This window comes from Amphiura filiformis, chromosome 12 (genome assembly GCF_039555335.1).
Source record: "Amphiura filiformis chromosome 12, Afil_fr2py, whole genome shotgun sequence".
In the NCBI taxonomy this organism is placed as follows: domain Eukaryota; kingdom Metazoa; phylum Echinodermata; class Ophiuroidea; order Amphilepidida; family Amphiuridae; genus Amphiura; species Amphiura filiformis.
Genome location: NC_092639.1, coordinates 31,531,605 through 31,551,980, shown reverse-complemented (window position 1 = coordinate 31,551,980; position 20,376 = coordinate 31,531,605). Strand labels below are relative to the sequence as shown.

At 34.9% G+C, this 20,376-nt stretch overlaps 1 protein-coding gene across 2 annotated transcripts in view; it reads left to right on the top strand.

The window, feature by feature from the left end:
- The window catches only part of LOC140166072 (uncharacterized), a 115,154-nt gene extending 95,502 nt beyond the window's left edge, over nucleotides 1–19,652 (top strand). For both annotated transcript variants that reach the window (XM_072189451.1, XM_072189452.1), the window contains exon 3: nucleotides 17,213–19,652. In XM_072189451.1, coding sequence (XP_072045552.1) covers nucleotides 17,213–18,744 — 1,532 coding nt within the window. In that variant the 3' untranslated portion in view covers nucleotides 18,745–19,652. The remainder of the gene's footprint in view (nucleotides 1–17,212) is intronic.
- The last annotated feature ends 724 nt before the right edge of the window (nucleotides 19,653–20,376 follow it).

Here is a 20,376-nt window from a genome sequence, read left to right as displayed (position 1 = left end):
CGCGAGGTACATTATTCGCGGATAGAGTGACTTTTCTTCGAATGTCAAAATTATCACGCAATCTTGAGATATTTCGTATTTTCGAAAATAAATGGTTTTGCTCGTACTTCTTCACTTCAAATGTGTGTTAAGGTTAGTTACAGTCGGCATGCTACATATTCATGTATTATATTGACTTTGATTTCTACTCTCAATTAAGTTCCAAGCGAATGATTTAAATGCCTAACAACGCGGCTTTTGCATTATGCAATTCTCTTATAATTTCTCAATTTTCCAAAACATTGATGGCGTCTATCACGTTTATACATCTTTGTATCAACGTGATGTTTCAGAAGAAGCGGCGCCAAATAAAGTAAAAGATAACTTTGAACGAACTCTTCGTATTGATTGAACATGAACATGAAAATTGAATAGCGCGCACACAAATGGTGTACGTTACATTTATGACGGCATAGGACATGATACATTCAAGGATATATATTGATCAATGTTCACAGTTTGCCACTGAAAACATTGAACATGCTGAGTTCTGATTTTCTTTCTTCATAAATTAGCATAGTTTCAAAGCAAATTCCATTCAGTGATTTTACAGGTGTAATATTATTCTAGAAAAATATATCTTCTATATCTAATCTGCCGTTATTGGTATCAGCCGGTTCTTCTACTTTCCAAGTAAACCATGACGGAATACAAGATAGATCTGTAATGACATTTGTTCCTGAATCAGTCCGTTCCCAGGTAACATCGCAAAATCGACAATCACAAATCATATACTGTGCTTTTGAGTTACAAGGCGATACTTTTGGTTAAATATCACTAATCAGTGCTTGAAGAAAAAGAAGGACTGTTTCATTGTATAGGCCAGCTGAAAAAGGTGCTTTAAAGGAGCCCATAGGAGTATAGGACCAAATGGTTATTAGACCAAACGGTTATTCGACCAAATGGTTATTAAAACAATATTAGACCAAATGGTTAGACTATATGGTTAGTAGACATACGGTATTAGACTAAATGGACATTGGACTATATGATTATTAGACTAAATGGGATTTGCCTTTCTGATAATAGACCAATTGAAACGGGAATTAGACCAAATGGTATTAGACCAAATGGCAATAAACCATCATATGTTGAAATTTTTTTTTTTTTTTTTTGCTATGAGAGTTCCGTGTATGAGAAAATCTTGCTTGAAATTACATCGAAAACTGTGTTTATAGAGAATTTTTAATATTTACTTGAAGGTCGATAATCATACCTCCAGGATGTTGTCTGAGGAGTATAAATCTATAGGCCTATATTTTTCAATATAACACAATCATTGAGTTTTCATATTTAGTTGGGTGGCTTTTGGCATGTATCATTTAATTCAGTAACATTACAACAGTATTGAAGTTCACAGTTATATATAGGCTAATATGTATCTGTGCTATAGGTTTGAGTTAAATTCAGATCACATTAAATCAAATATGCGTCCTTTATTGATTTTGTTCGGAGACATGTGTTTGTATAATGCCATCATGACCTAATTTTAGACGGATAAAATGCTACCTGTTTATAAGATAAACAAAATGTGAATATAGGAAATAACAGCATACAGCTGCTTCTGATATATTGGGCTATTACAGTTGAAATCCGAACCCCTATGGAAGACATGCCTTTAATCTCCCAAACAGGGAGTGTAGAATTCAAATGGAAATTCACACTTCCTGTTTGGGAGATTGAGGTCATGTCTTCCATAGGTGCTGCATAGATTTCAACAAGAATGGCCTATTGATTATTGCTGGATAAGGTAAGCGAAACATTCGGCTTATAATGTTCTATGGCCCACGAAGGCCTTACGAGGTACATTCGTCATTGAGAACTGAGAACTGAAAGTAAGACAGCGTAACTAAAAATACATTTTGGTCTCTAGAAAGTAATTCTGTCACCAGTGACTTAGAATGAAATGAGAAAGATTTAATCTGACGTGCGGTAATTTAAAAAAAAAACCAAACGAAGTAATAATATGTGCAATATGAAATACGAAATACATATTGTTTTCAGTCCGGCTTTAAAATGCTTAAAAAAATGCACAGTAGCGGAGTCCTCCTTAAAAACTAAGAAAGGGGGAAACATAATATGACATCGGTAGTTCATTGTAAATAGACAAAGCAGTAACAAGTGCAAGTAGTGTTGAATCATGCACACCATTCCAAGAACTTTCAGGAGCGTTATCGGTGCTTCTTGCGCTATAGGTTGGGAGAAAACGTTATTTCACTTGTTGTTATACTGTTTTGTTCTTTTGTACCTTGAAATGGGTAAATAATATACTTCAATAGAGTGTATGGAAAATATAATTAGGTGTAAATCGAATCATGTATATTTCATGTTATGTGATCAAGTATCCACCTAGCAAATGACAGTATAGAAGTATATAATACAGTACAGAAGTGTTGTTGAAGTAATCTGTTCTTCCGCCGTTTATGTATCTTTTATTGCTTCTATCTTTTCTCTGTTTAATTAGTTACTACACATAGGACATTTATCTGATTATTATGTTATTATGTTTGTATTGTCTAAATAATTCAAACACATGTGGGGGTTAACTGTGAGAGTAACAAACCATTTAGGTAGAGACTAGGCAATGAATCTGAAGATGCAAGGATTTGTTAACGGGTCTGTACTTCAAATAAGTAAAAGGTGTCAAACTCTGTTTTAGTAATACGAGGGCAACAGTAACCTACATTAAATATACAGGAACAACACACAAAATCAATAACCACTAGTATGAATAATAATTTTTGAAAGCACATATATATTTGTATGGACTCAAAGCCTTGCATTTCCTTTGAAGGGTCCTCGTGAGTATTACATTCCCCTTTTACTAAGCACACGTGGTGATGCAATAATTAGAATGCGTTTTTATGCATCAACATGATTCAATACTTTTCTTTAAGCAAAAAAAATCTCATGATGACGCAACACAATTTTACACATGTGTTTATATACCGCATGGGTATTTTAAACCTTGAAATTCGAATTAAATTTGCTGCAAACATTAGAGTATTTTTTTGGCATTTCCGAGGCCGCAGGCAGATGAATGAATTCTATTGTCTGTAGCCTGCAAGAGTGTATTTCGAGAAACACAGTGAAACAAGCGACAGATAAGTAGCAAAATTAAAGACGTCTGTGAAAGCACACGATGTATTTACTTGAGTTTTTTACTAACTTCTACAATAATGATGCCTCGCGACAGAGTTGCTAGAAAACTAAAAGAAATTAAATTGAGGTGTCACAAGTCACAGAAATTCGAATGCTTTTCCTTTTGTTTTTCAAGTTTCATAGCGTTTTAGAACTGTGGCGATAAAATGCTAACATGCGATATCAGGTAACTCTCGTAGCAAGATGCGTTTACATCAACTTATGTGTAATTTGTTTGTGAGTGGGGGACGTGCGTGGGGTGTGTTTGTATATTTTTGTGGAAATATGTGTTGGTGCGTTCTGGGGTATATGGCTTCCTCTAACTTGCAATTGCCTAATCTGAAAGCCAGGCCTGCTATCACTCCACAGGACGCTACAGAAATATAATTTTGTTATTTTCTAGCATTGCTCCTGGGTGTAGCGTGCCAAGTCCTCGAATCTCAAAGTCATTACACAATCATGAGCAAAAGCGCTCAGTGTTCTTATTATTTTGTGTTTTCATTTCAATGTTATTTTCTCGTGTTTTCCCCTTAGCCTAACACAAGCATCTAGTGTTAGTTTTTCCCATTGGCAACGTTGTATTCAATATCTGGTAATTTTCTTAAATTTAGACAATTTGCAACATAGTTTTAATGAGGCATGTCGAAATTAATGTATTACTAAGAAATGAAATAAAATAAAATAAAATAAAATAGAGAACAAATAAAATGAACCATCCCTTCGGTTTTACGACAGCTTATTTTTTTATATTGTAAAGAACTATTTATAGACTTAAAAACCTATAGATGTCGTATTGTGAAATTGTAATCAATCGCAAAATATGAGGACACGGTGGCTCAGTGGTTACGGCCTTGGACTCATAATCTGAGAGCTTGCTCGACGTGCGTGGGTTCGAGTTCCCGTCCCACCACTGTGTTGCGCCCTTGGGCAAGGCGCTTTGCCTCGCTTGCCTCACCCCACCCAGGTGCAATGGGAAGCTGTTAGGGGTAGTCACAGTCGTTGTACTGATGAACCCTGCGCCACTTGTAGGTAGCAAACGTGGTTCCGATATATTCTAATGACGGCGGAATAAATGTAAAGCGCTTTGAGGCTGTTTACGGCATAAAGCGCTATATAAATATCTACATTTATTTATTTATCTATTTTAAAATATGATGGCGTCTAGTATCTATACATTTTTGTATTGAATTCGGTAAGACGCAACACTAAATAGAGCAGGAAAAGATTGAACGAACTGTACATCGACTGAACATGAATGATAAAGTGGTTTGCACACTACGGTGTACATAACATTGATGATGACATTGGAAATGATACATTCAAGGATATGTAAACACATACCCTCTTTAAAGGGTCTGTGATGGAAATCACTGTTAACATTTTACCCGTGAAAGCACTGAACATGCTCAGTTTTGATTTTTCCATATCAGATTTGAACACAAATTCTATTGTGTGGTTCTATTGTGTTGTTGCTAGTCAAGTAAATTCTTTTAAGATAGCAACTTACACAATGTAGTCTGTATGATCCGTCCTTATTAGTATCAGCTGTTTCTTCTCTTTCTGAAGTACTAATAATAATAATAATAGTAAATTAATAATACTTTTTTGGGGTGCGTGGAGCTGAAAAAGTGCACCTTTGTGAAATGTCCTTACAAACGTGACAAAAGAGATAATTTCAACATTTTTCATGAATTTTCCCTGCCAAAATGCTCTAATGTTCAACGTTTTTATTTTTTTTTAAATTGGTCATTTTTTCGATGTATTGACATTCCGGTTCATTCCTTAAACATGGAAAAAATAATCAACCAGTTACTTTAAGACATTTAATTAAATAACAATTATAAACATATTATGTAAAAACACACCAGCCAAAGTAATATAAAAACTGCAATATAATAACTAACGGTTACTGGGTTCTGTAGTACGTGGGAGCAAATAATATTAGTATTATATTTTCAATATTGACAAAGTCTATCAGAACATTGCAAACGGAATGTAAATTAACACTATGCACACATTAATGAAATGGTCCAGATTTGTATTCATTTATTTGGTATGTTTTGTTAATTCATGCGCTATAGTATTAAATTTCACACTGAATGGTTGTTTAGACTGTCAGTTGATTCAATAAAATTAATATGCATCTATGCTATGCTATTCAGTGCATATTGATTAAAATCCAGTTTCTTTGATTTTTTGTGTCTTTTGTTCGGGAACATACATGTATAACGCCATCATAACGTAAATTATAGACGGATAAAGTTATTGCTCTCTATTTCACATAAATAAAAAGTGAATATAGGATATCATAGGAAACCGTAGGAAACAGCCGTCTCCGCTTTATGGACTGTTCGCTTGGACAGGTAAGGAAAACCGTTGTCTCATTTGTTTTACCATTTACGGCAGACACTTGCTGACATGACACTAGCCACTCGTGAAACATTCGTGATCTATTTTTGTGAACTGAAAGTAAAACAGAGTAAGGCAATAGAAACAAATTAGTTCAATCTATCGATCGACCATCGATGCTTGGTCGATCCTTAATATTTATGAAATCAATTAATTGACCATAATTAATATTATGATATAATAAACATATAAATCTTTGCCTGTATGGATATTGAATAGTAGAAATTTAGCTTTAATTCTGATTAACTAGTTGTTAGTTCATTAATAACAAGCATCGAAGCAGCATCGACGGTCGATCCAAAGATCGAACAAATTTGTTTCTGGTGCCTAATTGAAGTACATAGTCTCTGAAACTTCCTAAACGTAACATTACGGTGTCGAAACGTGAAAAAAATTCTGTCACTGTGTAGTTTTAAAATAAAGGAAGAAAACAATATTTTCAGTCTGATTTTAAAACGCTGATGCACAGTAGAATGGTCCTCCTGAAATTAAAATAAAAAAATGAAGGGAACAATATAGAAATCGTCAGTATATTTTAGATAAAAAATACTCTAACAAATGGAATCTGTTTTGAAGCATGCACCCCTCTAAGAAAGAAAACTTTTATCATCGTAATCGTTGTTTCTTATCAATGAACTTTGGGATAACCGTCCTGACAAAACAATAAGTCATTCTTGTTTTTGGTTATTATTTCGTGCTTTTGAATGTGTAAAACCAGAGAATGCCACAAATATAATAAGCACCAAGCGAGCAGGAAAATGTTTTAGGAAAATGTGTCTTATTGAATAAAGAACAATAACATATCCACATAAGCATACACATGGTCCCTCCTGGATAACTGTTTAGAATATAAATGACAAAGTATGACTCTACCAAATAACCACAGGCATCTAACTTACTAGTCTTATTTCAAGACATATACGGTTTGATATTCGCTTAATGATATCAATATCATCTTCATTCATTTCAAAGTTAGTGAATGGAAAACGAATTCAAATTCTTATGCATATTATTTGAATGTAAAGCCTTTTCTACGCCATAAATCGTATTACTGATTATATCATCAAAATCGTAATCAGAAGAAGAGTACCAAGAAGAAGATTACGATTATAAGGGGAAGTAGGATATTGAAATGAAGGGGGTAGGCACATGTATTTCAAGTTGTATATCACCCCGTACAAAAATATATAAAAAGTTTCAAGTTAACAAACAGGGGCAGCAGCTTCTTCATTAGTTCATAAAAAAGAGGTCACAAAATGACACAATGTGTGGTGTTTTAGTCTTAATTTTAATCCATTAACAAAACGTAACCGATTGTGGAGTGTATTATTTGATGTAGTCTTTTAAAAGGTGTTACATCCGGAGGGGCCAGTGTGAAGATACACTTATCTACTGCTTAAAATTCCATAGTGTGTTTTAAGGGGATGATAATGAGAATGTTCATACATGTAGGTAGGGCGAAGTCAACATCTTTTTAATTACTCAATATGCACTCATTGTTTTTTCCTGATATTTATCAGAAATTAGGTATAGGGAACCATATGATTAAAAGTTGCATGAATGTTTTTGTTTTCTACTTGCACTGGAAAGTAGATGATTATGCAATGAATTGACAGAAGTGAAATCAACATTTTGTACAGGAAGCCCCGCTTGGTCAGTTCGCCACAGAAGAACTGACTTACACCTGTTACTTTGATGACAGACGGAACAGAATTTATATGGATACATTTTATCCTTGACTAATTCCCCAAGGAACTTGAACCAAAAGTGGGGCTTCCACTTTGCACTTGTGCTGTACAATACTAGAATACTAGAATCACAAATGTGGTAAATACACAAAAGTTGTAAATTTTCGGGAACCGTTCGCCCATAATTTGCTTGTCACCTCTCTAGCTTCTTGTATCTTGACTGAGTGATTGAATAATTGCATAATAATGCAATAAATATTGCATAAATCAACACCTCGCAGGGCTATGAACTATCTCCAGTTTACAACAGCTTGCTGAAATCAGTGAAACTAACTGGCAACTCTAGTAGAAGATCTTCTAGAAACACTGATTTCAGCAACATCTCACACACCATCACCCACTGAGGAAGGAACCAGTTGGTTCTGAAATATTTGGGAAAATAACCTGGTGAGTGCAGTTGAAAGTTTTAATCTTTTTACTTCTTGCATAATAATGGTTGACTGCTAAATTTCACGAGAAGCTTCATTTCTTATCGACGCCTTAATATGGCAATTTGAATACAGAATAAAGTATAAATCAACTTTCTTTCATTCAGCATATTCTTTGTGGTAGTCATTCAACCAATCATTGCCTGTAACCAACATTTTTGAATGTCTAAAAATAAATCAAATATAATAGTAATAACTAAAACTAAAGTGATTTAAAAGAGGATTAATACGGAACCAGCATAAAAATGTTACAGAAATAAAATTGTGTTATTTTGTTGTATTGTATTTTGTACTTCGAATCTCAAAGACACCACATAATTATGAGCAAAGACGATCATGTTCATATTTTGTATATATATTATTTCGTGCTTTGATTTCGAAGTTATGTTTCTTGTACTTCGTCTCCCCTTAGCTGAACACAAGCATTGAATGCTAGCTTTGCCCATTAGTGATGTTGTCATCAAAATCTTTTAGGTTTTTTAGATTGAATCACTCTATAAACATAGTTTAATAAGACATGCCGACATAAATGTAATGCCTAGATTTAATTAGAAATAAAATGCAGTTGACAGTAAAAAAGAAGGAGACAGAATGCACGACGAAAAAGCTGTCAGCTTTCAAATGAATCATCCCTCGGTGTCACGACAGCTTATTTTCCAAATTGAAAAGAATAAGAGTTTAAAAATACAAAATCTGTGTGTTAACCTTCCGAGTCGATATGGTTAAAATATTCTATCAATTTGATTAATTTTTCTACTTTTAATTTAAGTTGCAAGTGAATCACTTAATTGCCTCAAAAGGCGCCTCTGTAATATACCCAAATTGTACAATTCGTTGAGATTTTTTACCTCACAAAATTTGATGGCGTCTATAATGTTTATATATGTCTGTATTAACCCAAAAATGTTACAGAATTAAAGCAAGAAGAGAGTTTGAATGAACTATTCGTATTGATTGAACGTGATCGGCAAAGTTGAATAGCACGTTACACAAACGGTGTACGTTACATCTGTGATGACATTGGAAATGATACTTTCAAGGATATATAAATCAGTAGTAGTATGTTGCCCCTGCAACCATTGATCATTTTCAGTTTTGATTTTCCTTCTTCATATAATGAAGTCAGTATTTCAAAACAAATTCCACTGAGAGATTGTACGTTTTTAATATTATTCTTGAAAAGCCTCTATAATCGGTTGTTATTAACATCAGCTGTTTCTTCTGGCATCAGAAATAAAGCATGGTATCTGTATATGAAATACAATGCAGATACATGTTTTGTGACGTGTGTTCGTGATTCAGTCCGTTCCCAAATTAGAGCCGCAATATATACAAGCATGTGACAAAACAGAGAGTGATATTTTGAATTGAATCATTCACACCTTTGGAATTAACGACCAAGTTGTTGTTTTTTACTCGAGAGTCGGTACAAAGCTGTATCAAAATGATTGATACCCATCAGTTTCCATTGATAATGTGTGAGTCTGGCACATCAAAATTCAACGTAAAATCCAAGTAACTTGTTGATAAATTGTTTAACAAGTCATAAATTATACACTCTGGAGTGGACATTTCAAGAGTGTCCAATGAAGCATTTGGAAAAGGCAGGCTTCTCGATAAACGTCAAAAATTATGGGTACCAATCACATTGATACAGTATGTAGTGTTATATTTCAAGGATGTTGTCTCAAGAGTATTCTAATTTTCAACATGGACACAGTTTATCTAAACATAAAAATAACCACACACATGTTGTCAAATAGTCCAGATTTCTGGTATTTAGTTAGTTATCTTGTGGATTATATTGTTTTATTCATTAACATTCATATTATTGAATTTCACACGGAACAGTTATTTAGATTGCGCATGAAATTAATATGTATCTGGACTATATATTTAATGTTAAATTCAGTGCACATTGAGAATATGCTTTCGACCTCAAAATTGTCTTTTCTCGGGGATATGTTTGTATAACGCCAACATGGCTTAATTTTAGACAAAAAAAAATGCTTCCTGTTTACTACATAAACAAGAAGTGTATATAAGAAATCATAAGGCACAGCCGCCTCTGCAATATTGACTCTTTCGAGATGTATATTCCACGCATTAGTCACACGTTGTACGTTCGATATCTAATTTTGTAAACTGTACGGGACGCACTATTTGATTTCCAGGGTGGGGGCTGGAAGTTTCTGGAAAAAACAACATCTCCCACCACACTTCTCACACTATCACTAAAAACAAATCCCCACCAACACTAAAAATCAACCAAAAACAAAACAAAGAAAAAAAAAAAAAAAAAAAACCCAAAAAAAATCAATCCACCTAACTATGTATAGATAAGGCATGAAAATGAAAAAAAAAAATCCTGGGTAATATCTAGTACAAAAACAATCTGTCTGCCTCTAGAAGTGAAATAGTATATCCTCGGACAGGGTAACTCAAATACATTTTGGTCTCTTGAACTGGATTCTGTCGATCGTGACTTTTTCTGACGTGTAGTTGTTTAAAAAAAGAACAAAAGTAAATAATAGTATACTGCATTACCAACACAAATGCAGATTGTCTTTCAATCTGGTTTAAAAACGCTTAATATAAAATATCACAATGTCAGTTAATGTCAATGTCATTAATACATGCAGAAACTACCAATGAAAGCAGTGACCATTTTCAAGTTCTCAATTTTAGTTTTGTTGAATAACAACCAGCAGATGCTACAATGCTGGAAACAAATATGGTAGTTGAAATGTTCTGAATAAAGTAAACCTATTCACCTAGATCCCCCTGCACTACAAGCAGATTGCACTAACCACCTGTGTATGTCAACAAACACAGATTGAATACAATACCTCTCTTTTCAAAGATACCAATCTTACAGGTGCGATTAATAAGCCTTTCTTTGACATCTATGGTTCAATGCATAGGTACCGCTTAAATGTTGTAGTGCATGGCGATATATTCAAAATTGTATTCTTCAATTGCTATGGTAGTAATTTTGAATGATTACGTCACCATTAGGGCGAATAGATGAGATAGCAACATTTTTTACATACAAAGGTAAGGGACTGGTCTATCGATATGCTTGATAGAACAAAATACGACCACTTCACATTAAAAATCAAAACAGGATGCACGTGCATACTCCGGCAAATGACAGCTCTGTGCTCGTCGAAATATAAAAAGTACTATTGTCTATTTTTGTCTAACCAGAAAAAGCTGCAGTAAGACTATTATGTAAGAAACCATGAAGAAACTAAAAGGAAATCGAAAACACTTTCTGAGTAAGCTTATAGAGAAAAAGTTATCGATAATAACTTCCGCCGAGAGCTACGACAGTACGACATGGGAAACCACGTGACCAAGACCAAAACTAAAACAAGCAACTTTTTTGACATGCACCCCATTCCCACAAAGAAACGTTATATGAGGGTGAAGATACATGTATATAGTTTAATAGAGTGTGTCAAATATATAATGACTTGTGCAATATCGATTTACTAAACGGGCAGAAAATGATTTGATGAGATTTGTGTTCAATGCATAGAGAATAGTAAACGATCCACGAAGGCATACACATGTCCCCTCCTGGGGAAAATGTTTGGAATATAAATGACAAAAGTAATACTCTGACAAATAGCCGTAGGCATTTAACTCACTAGTCTTAGTTGGGGACATATATTCGATATTCGCTTGATGATAACAATATTATTTCCATACATTTCAAAGTTAGTGTATGAAATGGGAAACGAAATCTAAGGCTTTATAGAAAAAGTTGTTTGATAAACTGGGAAATAGGTTTCTATGCATTTTGTTATCAGGTTATATGGGACCTTTTCTGTGTACCTCGTAACTGTTTACTGGAATATATAATATTCGAAGCATAGATACAAAAAATCTGATGAATGCCTTCAACGTAAAATTGTATATTTAAAACATATTACTAGTCAATACGGCAAAAGCTGGCTTATCAAAACATTTCCAAACGACGGATCTTCCTTTGGTTCAACCATATTGATTATTTTTATTTGTTTTTAGGTATGCGTTTTCTTAGAAGTGAACATTAGTTGCTTGTTGTATTTTTAATAAAGAGAAGAAATACGGAGAGGAAGTGAAAGATTATGAAGTAGAAGAAAAGGAAGAAGAGAAAAGGAGAAAAAGAGGAAATACAAAAATTATAAACAAGAGGAAAATAAAGTGAGAAATCCACATTCCCGTTTTTATTATTTATGTGAAATGCGTAGACACTCTAGCAAGATGCACAAAATTGGTATGGATTGCATAAAGCGTATCAGTTGGAGCAGGTGTACAGTTAAATTCTGACCATCTGCTTGGACTGGTTTTGATGATCTCTCTAATATACAGGGTGTCTAAAATAGTTACTACCAATCCGTGACCGGGAGAGAGTTTACATGATATATGGATGTTTCACTTGACTTTAATCAGAAAAAGACAACATCTTCACTTTATCGTGTCCATCATAAGATAACTACCAATATATAAAATGTGCCCAAGTTGATATTAAATTCTTACATTCTACTGATACGTTTGATAAAGTTATTGTATTTACCAGTACCAATCATTTTGAGACACCCGGTATTCATGGTATTATAACAAGTGATCATCATAACGGTTATCTAGGAGTGTTTTTTGAAAGTCAGTGGCATGTCATTCTGAATATTGGAAATGTAAGGGGGTAAATCGATAAAGGTTGTTCAAAACGGGTAACAAGTAACCTAGATAATCATAGTAATTGTATATGAAAGTGTCAGTGAGAAATATACAGTGTATCAAAAGTTACAACATCACAAAGTAAGTTTTTGATTTTATGATGTAACATAACCAAAAACAAGACAATCGGCTTATTTGGACGATTCTGTTTTGTTGCTAATATCAGTTTGTGTCAAAATGATACATTTTCTCAAAATCATTATTACTATCAAACGTGTTGAAGCGTGGACAATAGTACTAATAGTGTAGTCTTTCTGAGTCTATTTTGAATATAAAAGGCATTTATTTTTACTGCATAACAACCGTGAATTTAAATGACAAGGAATAGCCCTTCGCTGCTTTTTGGAGGTGTCAAATAAGCTTCGGGATAACCATCAGTAATCGGCGTTAAGAAGTTCCCCGGACTCTTGATAGATATGTGTCCATTATATGAGATCCCAATACTTTAAAACGCGCTAGATTTATGTATTATGCATTTGAGTGATTGTATTCGACGTGTACGTGACATGCATCTGTTAAGGGGATGCTTACCCATGACTTAGTTTAGGATCTCATATTTTCTTAAGTAGCCATTTAGCAACAGGGCTACACTGCAAAAGATGTAAAAACACTGGTATCTAAAAAATCATGCAAGACACTGTTATCAATATAGATCATGCAAGATATTTGCCAAAATATGGGAACATGGTTTTTTCATAGAGCTAGGTTAGTTCGTGAAGCACGAAATATACGGCCAGCTGAAATATGTGTAATATCACAGAGGGTACTGAGCAGCTGGTATTCCCCACAGTCCTAAATTTTTAAGTTAATGTGTCGCAACGCAGGGGTTTATAACTACCACAGGAAAATTTGAATTTGAGTCTCCCATGATGTAAATGACCATTTTGTTTTATAAAGAACCATTATTTTCGAAAAACAATTTCTTTTGTAGAAGGTGTCAAAAAGGCTGTTAGTGATATAAGCATTACATTAAGAGGGTATGACTTGGTATTAATGTTTGTGCGCCATCAACAATACACAATGGTCGTTTCAGTTGTTCGTAGCAAAGCATTCAAGACTCAATGTATTTTGAATTAAAAAGTTCGGTTGGTCAACATAGTTCAGCCGGTCATTTGCTTTTTGTGCAGAATCATTTGAAGAAGATGAACAGTTAATGACCTCTTACACTACCAATACACATCTGTGCCCACAACAAACCCAGAGGCAGTTCAACGCCCTGCTATACGGTTAATGTGTAATAATTGATAAAGGCAGGGCAATGTCAGCAAGATTTCACTGGCTAATTAATGCAGGCAAAGCAGAGTCAGCAAGATGTTACAAGGCAAATTAATACAGAACTCCTAACTCTGGAAAGGTGTCAGTACTGTTCCAGAAAGCTTGCGTGGGTTACACGGCACCATGGCATTGAAGATTTCACATCACCAAATAATGTCTCCTGAGGGCTCTCGTCCTGATCTGCGTTTTTTTTTACATTTAATCAATATTAAAACAAACAAAAATTGTGGATATTATGGGGAACATTTGTGCCAGGTATTAAATATAGGCTTGAATCTAGGCATCTGCCAAGATTGAGAAAGATTCTGGGCTTTGATTCAGATTGTTCATGTATTTCTCAAGCCGGCTGCTTCTAGGTAAAATCACGAGTGCTTCTATTTTGAAAATTGGGTGAACAAAGTGTATTGTATTCGTGGTCCAGTAGCTCGAAATGGTCACCAATATATTTAATTTAGTTTGTTTACTTGCTTGTATGTTTGTCTGTCAGGAAAACATCACTTTGAAAAATTGAGTCGCTTCGTAAGGTAGGTAGAGCCATTTGAATAGAGACCATTTTGTACACAAAGTATAGGGAAATGTATTACTATTGTGCACCTGAAAGGTGTATTGGAGCCAGCAGAAGCCAGACCAAAAGTTCACATTGCAAATCGTATATAAAAATCATTTCATCTACAATACCTATTAAAGCAAGAAAAATTTACTGCCGGGCTATGCTACCGGACAAGTGTATGAACCTCAAGGACAGCCCGATTAATCATTTTAACTATCACCCTACATCTTCCACACATTGCATTCATTTTGCTTACCCTCTCCTATTATGATTTATATCAGTTTTCTAGTAATGAGGTACATTCTAGTGGTACCTCTTTTCCTATCATAAACAGCGTACCGCTTGTCTTGAGTCACTGAAATTCCAGTGCAGTAACTGGGTTCCTTGCCCTTATAATATACATAACTTTTGTTACCAGTATGTAGTTATTTTTGAGACAAATGCAAAATCATTAGTCACAAAATTTATCAGTGGGTGTAGTATCACCTTAATTTGTGGACTATTTGAATCGCATAATTATTGATAATTTAAGTCTTGAACTGTACACCCTGGTCATTTCACGTGGATTAAACATTGGTTTAATTTAGAAACAGCTTAGAAGCAAATAAATATATCCAATCCGAATCTGAAAACATCAAATACAGATGATTGCCAAATGTTTGTATTCATTGAGATATCCAGATATTAAAATAAGCTCACTTCAAAGCCTAATATTTCCCCATTTCATCGAAAAAAACATCTGATAAATGTCATGCAGAGCAATGATTGCTAGCAGTTAATTAACGAATGCATTTTTATAGTTGTGACAAGTTAAATTAATGATGTAACTTAATGTACTTCCATGGCTTTAAAAGGTACATGTCTTTAACCCAATTATTCTTATAATGATGTATCATCTTAAATTTGAACTAAACACAATACCTCTTCGTTATTCATTTTTGTTACCTTTTTTTTCTTTTTGTCAGCTTTTCTTCTTATTATTGTTCTTCCTCTTAGTCTTCCTCTTCTTCCACTTCTTCTTCATATTAATCCTCTTTTTCATTTTTCTTCTTCTTCTACTACTACTACTTCTTCTTCTTCTTCTTCTTCTCCTCCTCCTCCTTCTTCTTCTTCTTTTTTTTCTTCTTCTTCTTCTTTTACTTTTTAGTCTTCTTCATTTTCTGAACGTCTGATTGGTTACTGGGGTATTATAAGCGGGGTTAAAATTTGAGAGAGCAAGGGTAGATGGAAGGGGAAAATGTAGAGACGGGAGGGTAGGGGAAACAGGAGGATGAGGGGAGAGAGAGAGATAGAGGAGGGGAAAGAACGAATTAGTGTTGGGAGTCCATGCATGTTTGTTCAAACTAAGGTAGAGTGTTTTGTCTTGACGTGTGACCAACAACCCACTTGACCAACCAAAAGGGAGCATTCGCTTACACATCTTTTGATCGCCCAATAAGGTCTTGTCGCTTAAACTCGGGACGTATCATTTATATAAGCTGAAACAAAGTGGTTACCGTATTGTTAACCCTCTGTGTGTCTAATTATTACGACGCTTTGCGTATTTTTAAGCTAGCCATTTATCAATTGCTTTATTATCATTATTTTTTGTTGTTAATATTAAGCAATTATTTCATTGGCCCTGTGCGCCCATTTTTTATCGTTCGTCACCATTATACAATTTACTTAAAATAGACAATTCAATGTAAATTACATTCTGACAACTTGTTCCGTTTGTGTCAATGCTTCCAAATGCCCTCCTCGTAAATATGTGCTTTGCTGAAACTGCTGTCACACTTTATTATACATGTCTTATTTCTATAACTGACCATTGACAGCGTCGTTAAGCTGTTGGGTACGGAAATCAGCAAAGACTGTTTTATGGGAGAAACAGATTTAGACAAAGTCGTACTTTAGACAGTCATTCTTTTTCTTGTCTGATATCGTTGCGTATCGTGTTAGTCTGTTAGGGATCTTTAAATACGATGCAGTACATTGAATTAATATGCTGAGTCTCTATTAAAGATCCGTAAGATCAATGCAGATGGCATTGATAATAGCTCCTGCATATTTGCAGTGCGATCTCTTAAGGATACACTGTCATAAAAGAGTGAACGAGAAAACATTCACACTTTGTATATCTATGACGAATAGAACAGTGTGTCTTGTAATTAAAATAAAGCTATACCGTATCTGGGTTAATACCATGCACACGAAGCATCGCAGACCTAAACAGTTACCGAGGTTATATGAAAAATATAAGCTTCCTTCGAACGCCAAAATCTCAATTTCGATAGTGCTAATCTGTGGGATATCATGAAGCTGTCAATCGGGTTACCCACCCTTAAGTAGTTCAATCGCCCTAGTCGTATACCGTATCGTTTATCATTGTTAATTTGATAAAATATTTGTCATCATAACGTAAAATCTGCGTATGTGTCAATACTTTGAAAACACTCTATGTAAATGTATGGTTTTGCGTCCTATATAAGATCGATACCAACGATGCCGTGGATGATGCTATATAAACTTTACATAGCACCTGCATATTTGCAATACAGTCTTACAAAAGTACAAACTCCTAATATGAAAACAGTGCACACAATAAAACATTTGTGTATTTTATTATCATTTATCATGAATTATCATTTACAGCATTTAGTTAATCGTGGTGAAGACCGCAAATGGACGAAGCAAAAATTATAGCAAATCCTATATAACCTATGGAGTAACTTTTAAGCGCTGCGTCGAGCTCAAGTAATGAGCGCCTAAGAATATGTAACAACGCCCTCTGTAGTCAGAATAGTACAAAGGGATGTGAGTGGTATATCGTTGTCTGCTATTCGTCTGTATGTAATATTCACGACGGAATTTGGTATATGAAGTAATGATGTTCATTTTATTATATTTTTCAGATCCCACAATGGACATGCAGTATGATCCCGGAAATATGACGCAGCCGCCGGACCCATATACTGTTTGGCCTGTAAAACATATATTGATCAGTATCTACTCTATAGCCTTCATATTAGGACTGGCAGGAAATATGTTAGTCTTATTCGTTATTATTCGAAATAAGAAAATGCAGACAGTCACAAATTTCTTTCTCGCTAACCTGGCTGTTGCCGATTTACTGGTTGTGATATGTTGTATAATACCAAAGCTGCTGTGGTACATTACACCATCTTGGCCGTTGGGGGCGGTAATGTGTAAATTACATTTCTACATGATAAGTGCTACATCTTGTGCATCTATTTTTATCCTTACTGTGATCTCAGTGGAAAGATTTATCGCTATATTATATCCTCTCCGGACTCGCCAACTTCTCACTGCGCCTCACTTAATGGTTGTAATTTCGTTTGTTTGGATTTCTAGTGCTGCGTTTAATGCTCCCCAGATTTATATGTTTGAAACCCTACCGATGTTATCAAACGTTTACTGTATGCCAACCGTTTCTGCATTTTACATGGCTATTTACACGGTTATTTGCTTTGTGTTATTTTACACGTTTCCACTGGTGGTTATGACAATTTTATACGGGTTAATTTGTCGTAAATTATGGATAAGTACCGATAATCTGCACGCCTCCACTGAAAACGGCAGTAAACCTGTTGACATGGAGAATAAAAGATTTTGGAACAAAATACCTACAAAAGTTCGCTATTTTGTTAATTCCCGTGGCAAAAAATCAACACAATTAGTTAGTGATGATTTAGAGGGGTTGGGTAAATCGGCAGATAAGAAGGATGCTGAGTGCGCTGATGAAGTCGAAATTCTAATGGACACCTCTGCGACTCAAGACACCGTCATCGAAGACATGAAGAGTGAGCGAGTTGGTCCGTTTCTATTGGATGAAATTTCTGAAGAAACAACAACGTATGATGGCAAGCATAAGAATGGCCCGGAACACGTTCCACTAAAAACTAAACAAACGTCCGTTTGTGATAATGATGTCGTTGATGATAACAAAAATACAAAATGGAAGACACAAAATAGTTTACCGACATCTCAACAAAGGGCAAAAATCGCGCAATCAAAACTTGCAACAACAGACAACAAAAAAGTTCAGAAAAAGAAAAGTAAGAGAGAAGAAGTCCTTGCTGCTCGTAAGAAAGTAATCCGACTCCTGGTAGTTATAGTCATTTCATTTGCTCTGTGCTTGTTTCCTGTCCAGCTATTGGCAATGTGGGGTACTTTTGGAGTCGTTCCCATGGCTACTTTATCTGCTCAGCTAGCACAGCCACTCACGTTTTGGCTCTATTTCTTTAACAGTGCACTTAATCCATTTTTGTACGCCTTCCTATCGGACAACTTCAGGAAGAACATGAGAAACACTTTATTGCCTAAATCGGTGCAGCGTCAAAAACAGTGGCAGAGTCGAAGAACCAACCTTACAACGCGAAGTGTGACATCGGAGGTACCAACAGAGACAGAAACTATGTACTGATAATGCTAAGATATATATAAGATGACTTGTATGGGAATTGCATGGTTCATAGTAAAGAATATTAATGAATCCAATGTATAAACATATATGATGATATAGGTGTATCGTCAAACATCGTTAATGTGCCAATATGTTTAAAGAAAAACATATAATTAACATTTCCTCAAATATCGCGCACTCAAACCCAGCAACAAAAGACAAGAAAGTGAACACAAGAACATCAGGAAAGAAAAAGCCATGCTTCTCGTAAAATATACAGTTATTATAGTCATTTCATTTGCCCGGTGCTTGTTTCCGATCTAACTATTGGCAATATGTAATACTTTTGGACACGTTCCCGTGACAATTGGCGACGCAGCTCACTGCCACTTACATTTTAGTTCTATTTCTTTAAAGGTGCTCGTTATCCATTTTTAAACGCCTTCCTGTCAAACAAATCCAAGAGGAACTCTTTGACAAAAGAACAACGCGAAATATGGCGTCGGAGGTCCCGACAGAGACAAATTACTATGTATTGACTATGCTAAGATCTCAGATGACATCGATATGAGTGACATAGGTCATTGTAAAATATATTGATTGATCCAATGTATGAATCGTAAAACATCATGAACAATATGTGCTAATCTCTTTAAGGGGGTACTACACCCCTGCCCAGTTTTGTGCCTATTTTTGCATTTTTCTCAAAAATTATAGCGTATTGGTGACAAGTAAAATATGTATATTATAGGGGCAAGGACTACAACTACTGCAATAGAAATTTTATTTCAGCACAGACAACAGTTGTGGAGTTACAGTCAAAAATGAGGGAAAACCAATATTTGATCAATAAATCAATAACTACTTGCCTTGAGTTGCCGAATTTTCAGTGCAGTAGTTGTATTCCTTGCCCTATAATATACATATCTTACTTGTCACCAATGCGCTATAATTTTTGAGAAAATGCAAAAATAGGCACAAATTGGCCATGGGTGTAGTACCCCCTTAAAGAAAATCCTATCAATGACATTTTAGCAAAAATTTTACTCAGGCAAATTCAGCAACAAGAGACAAGAAAAAAGGTCATTAAAGAAACTATTGGCAGTGTAGGGCACTTCCGGACATGTTCCCGTGACCATCTTCAGCTTCAACTCACTACCACTTATATTTTAGTTATATTTCTTTAATGGTGCTCTTCAATTTTTATACGCCTTCTTGTCGAACAACTTTAGGTTGAATATGAGGGACGCTTTATTCCCTGAATCGGAACATCGTCGAAAACTGTGGGAGAGTCGAAAAACAGACGCTACAATATATGACATCTGAGGTACCGACATGGAGAGAAAAACTAATTTTGAAACTTGTTTAGTACTATGATACGTTGCTGTATAACTACGTGATTTCTGGACTACAATTAAAATGATCTAAATATTATATGAGTTATCGAAGATTAATTATATTAATTAGATCCAATGTTGAACAAGTGTAAGTGTATAGTCAAACATCATAAAAATGTGCCAATATGTTTAACAAATTCCTATATAATACATGGATCCTTGGTTGCGATACCAGAAGTCAGTTTGACCTAAATTCTTCCCCACAGTACGATATGTGTATTGATGGTTGAGTTAAGTTAACCTCCGAGATGTATAC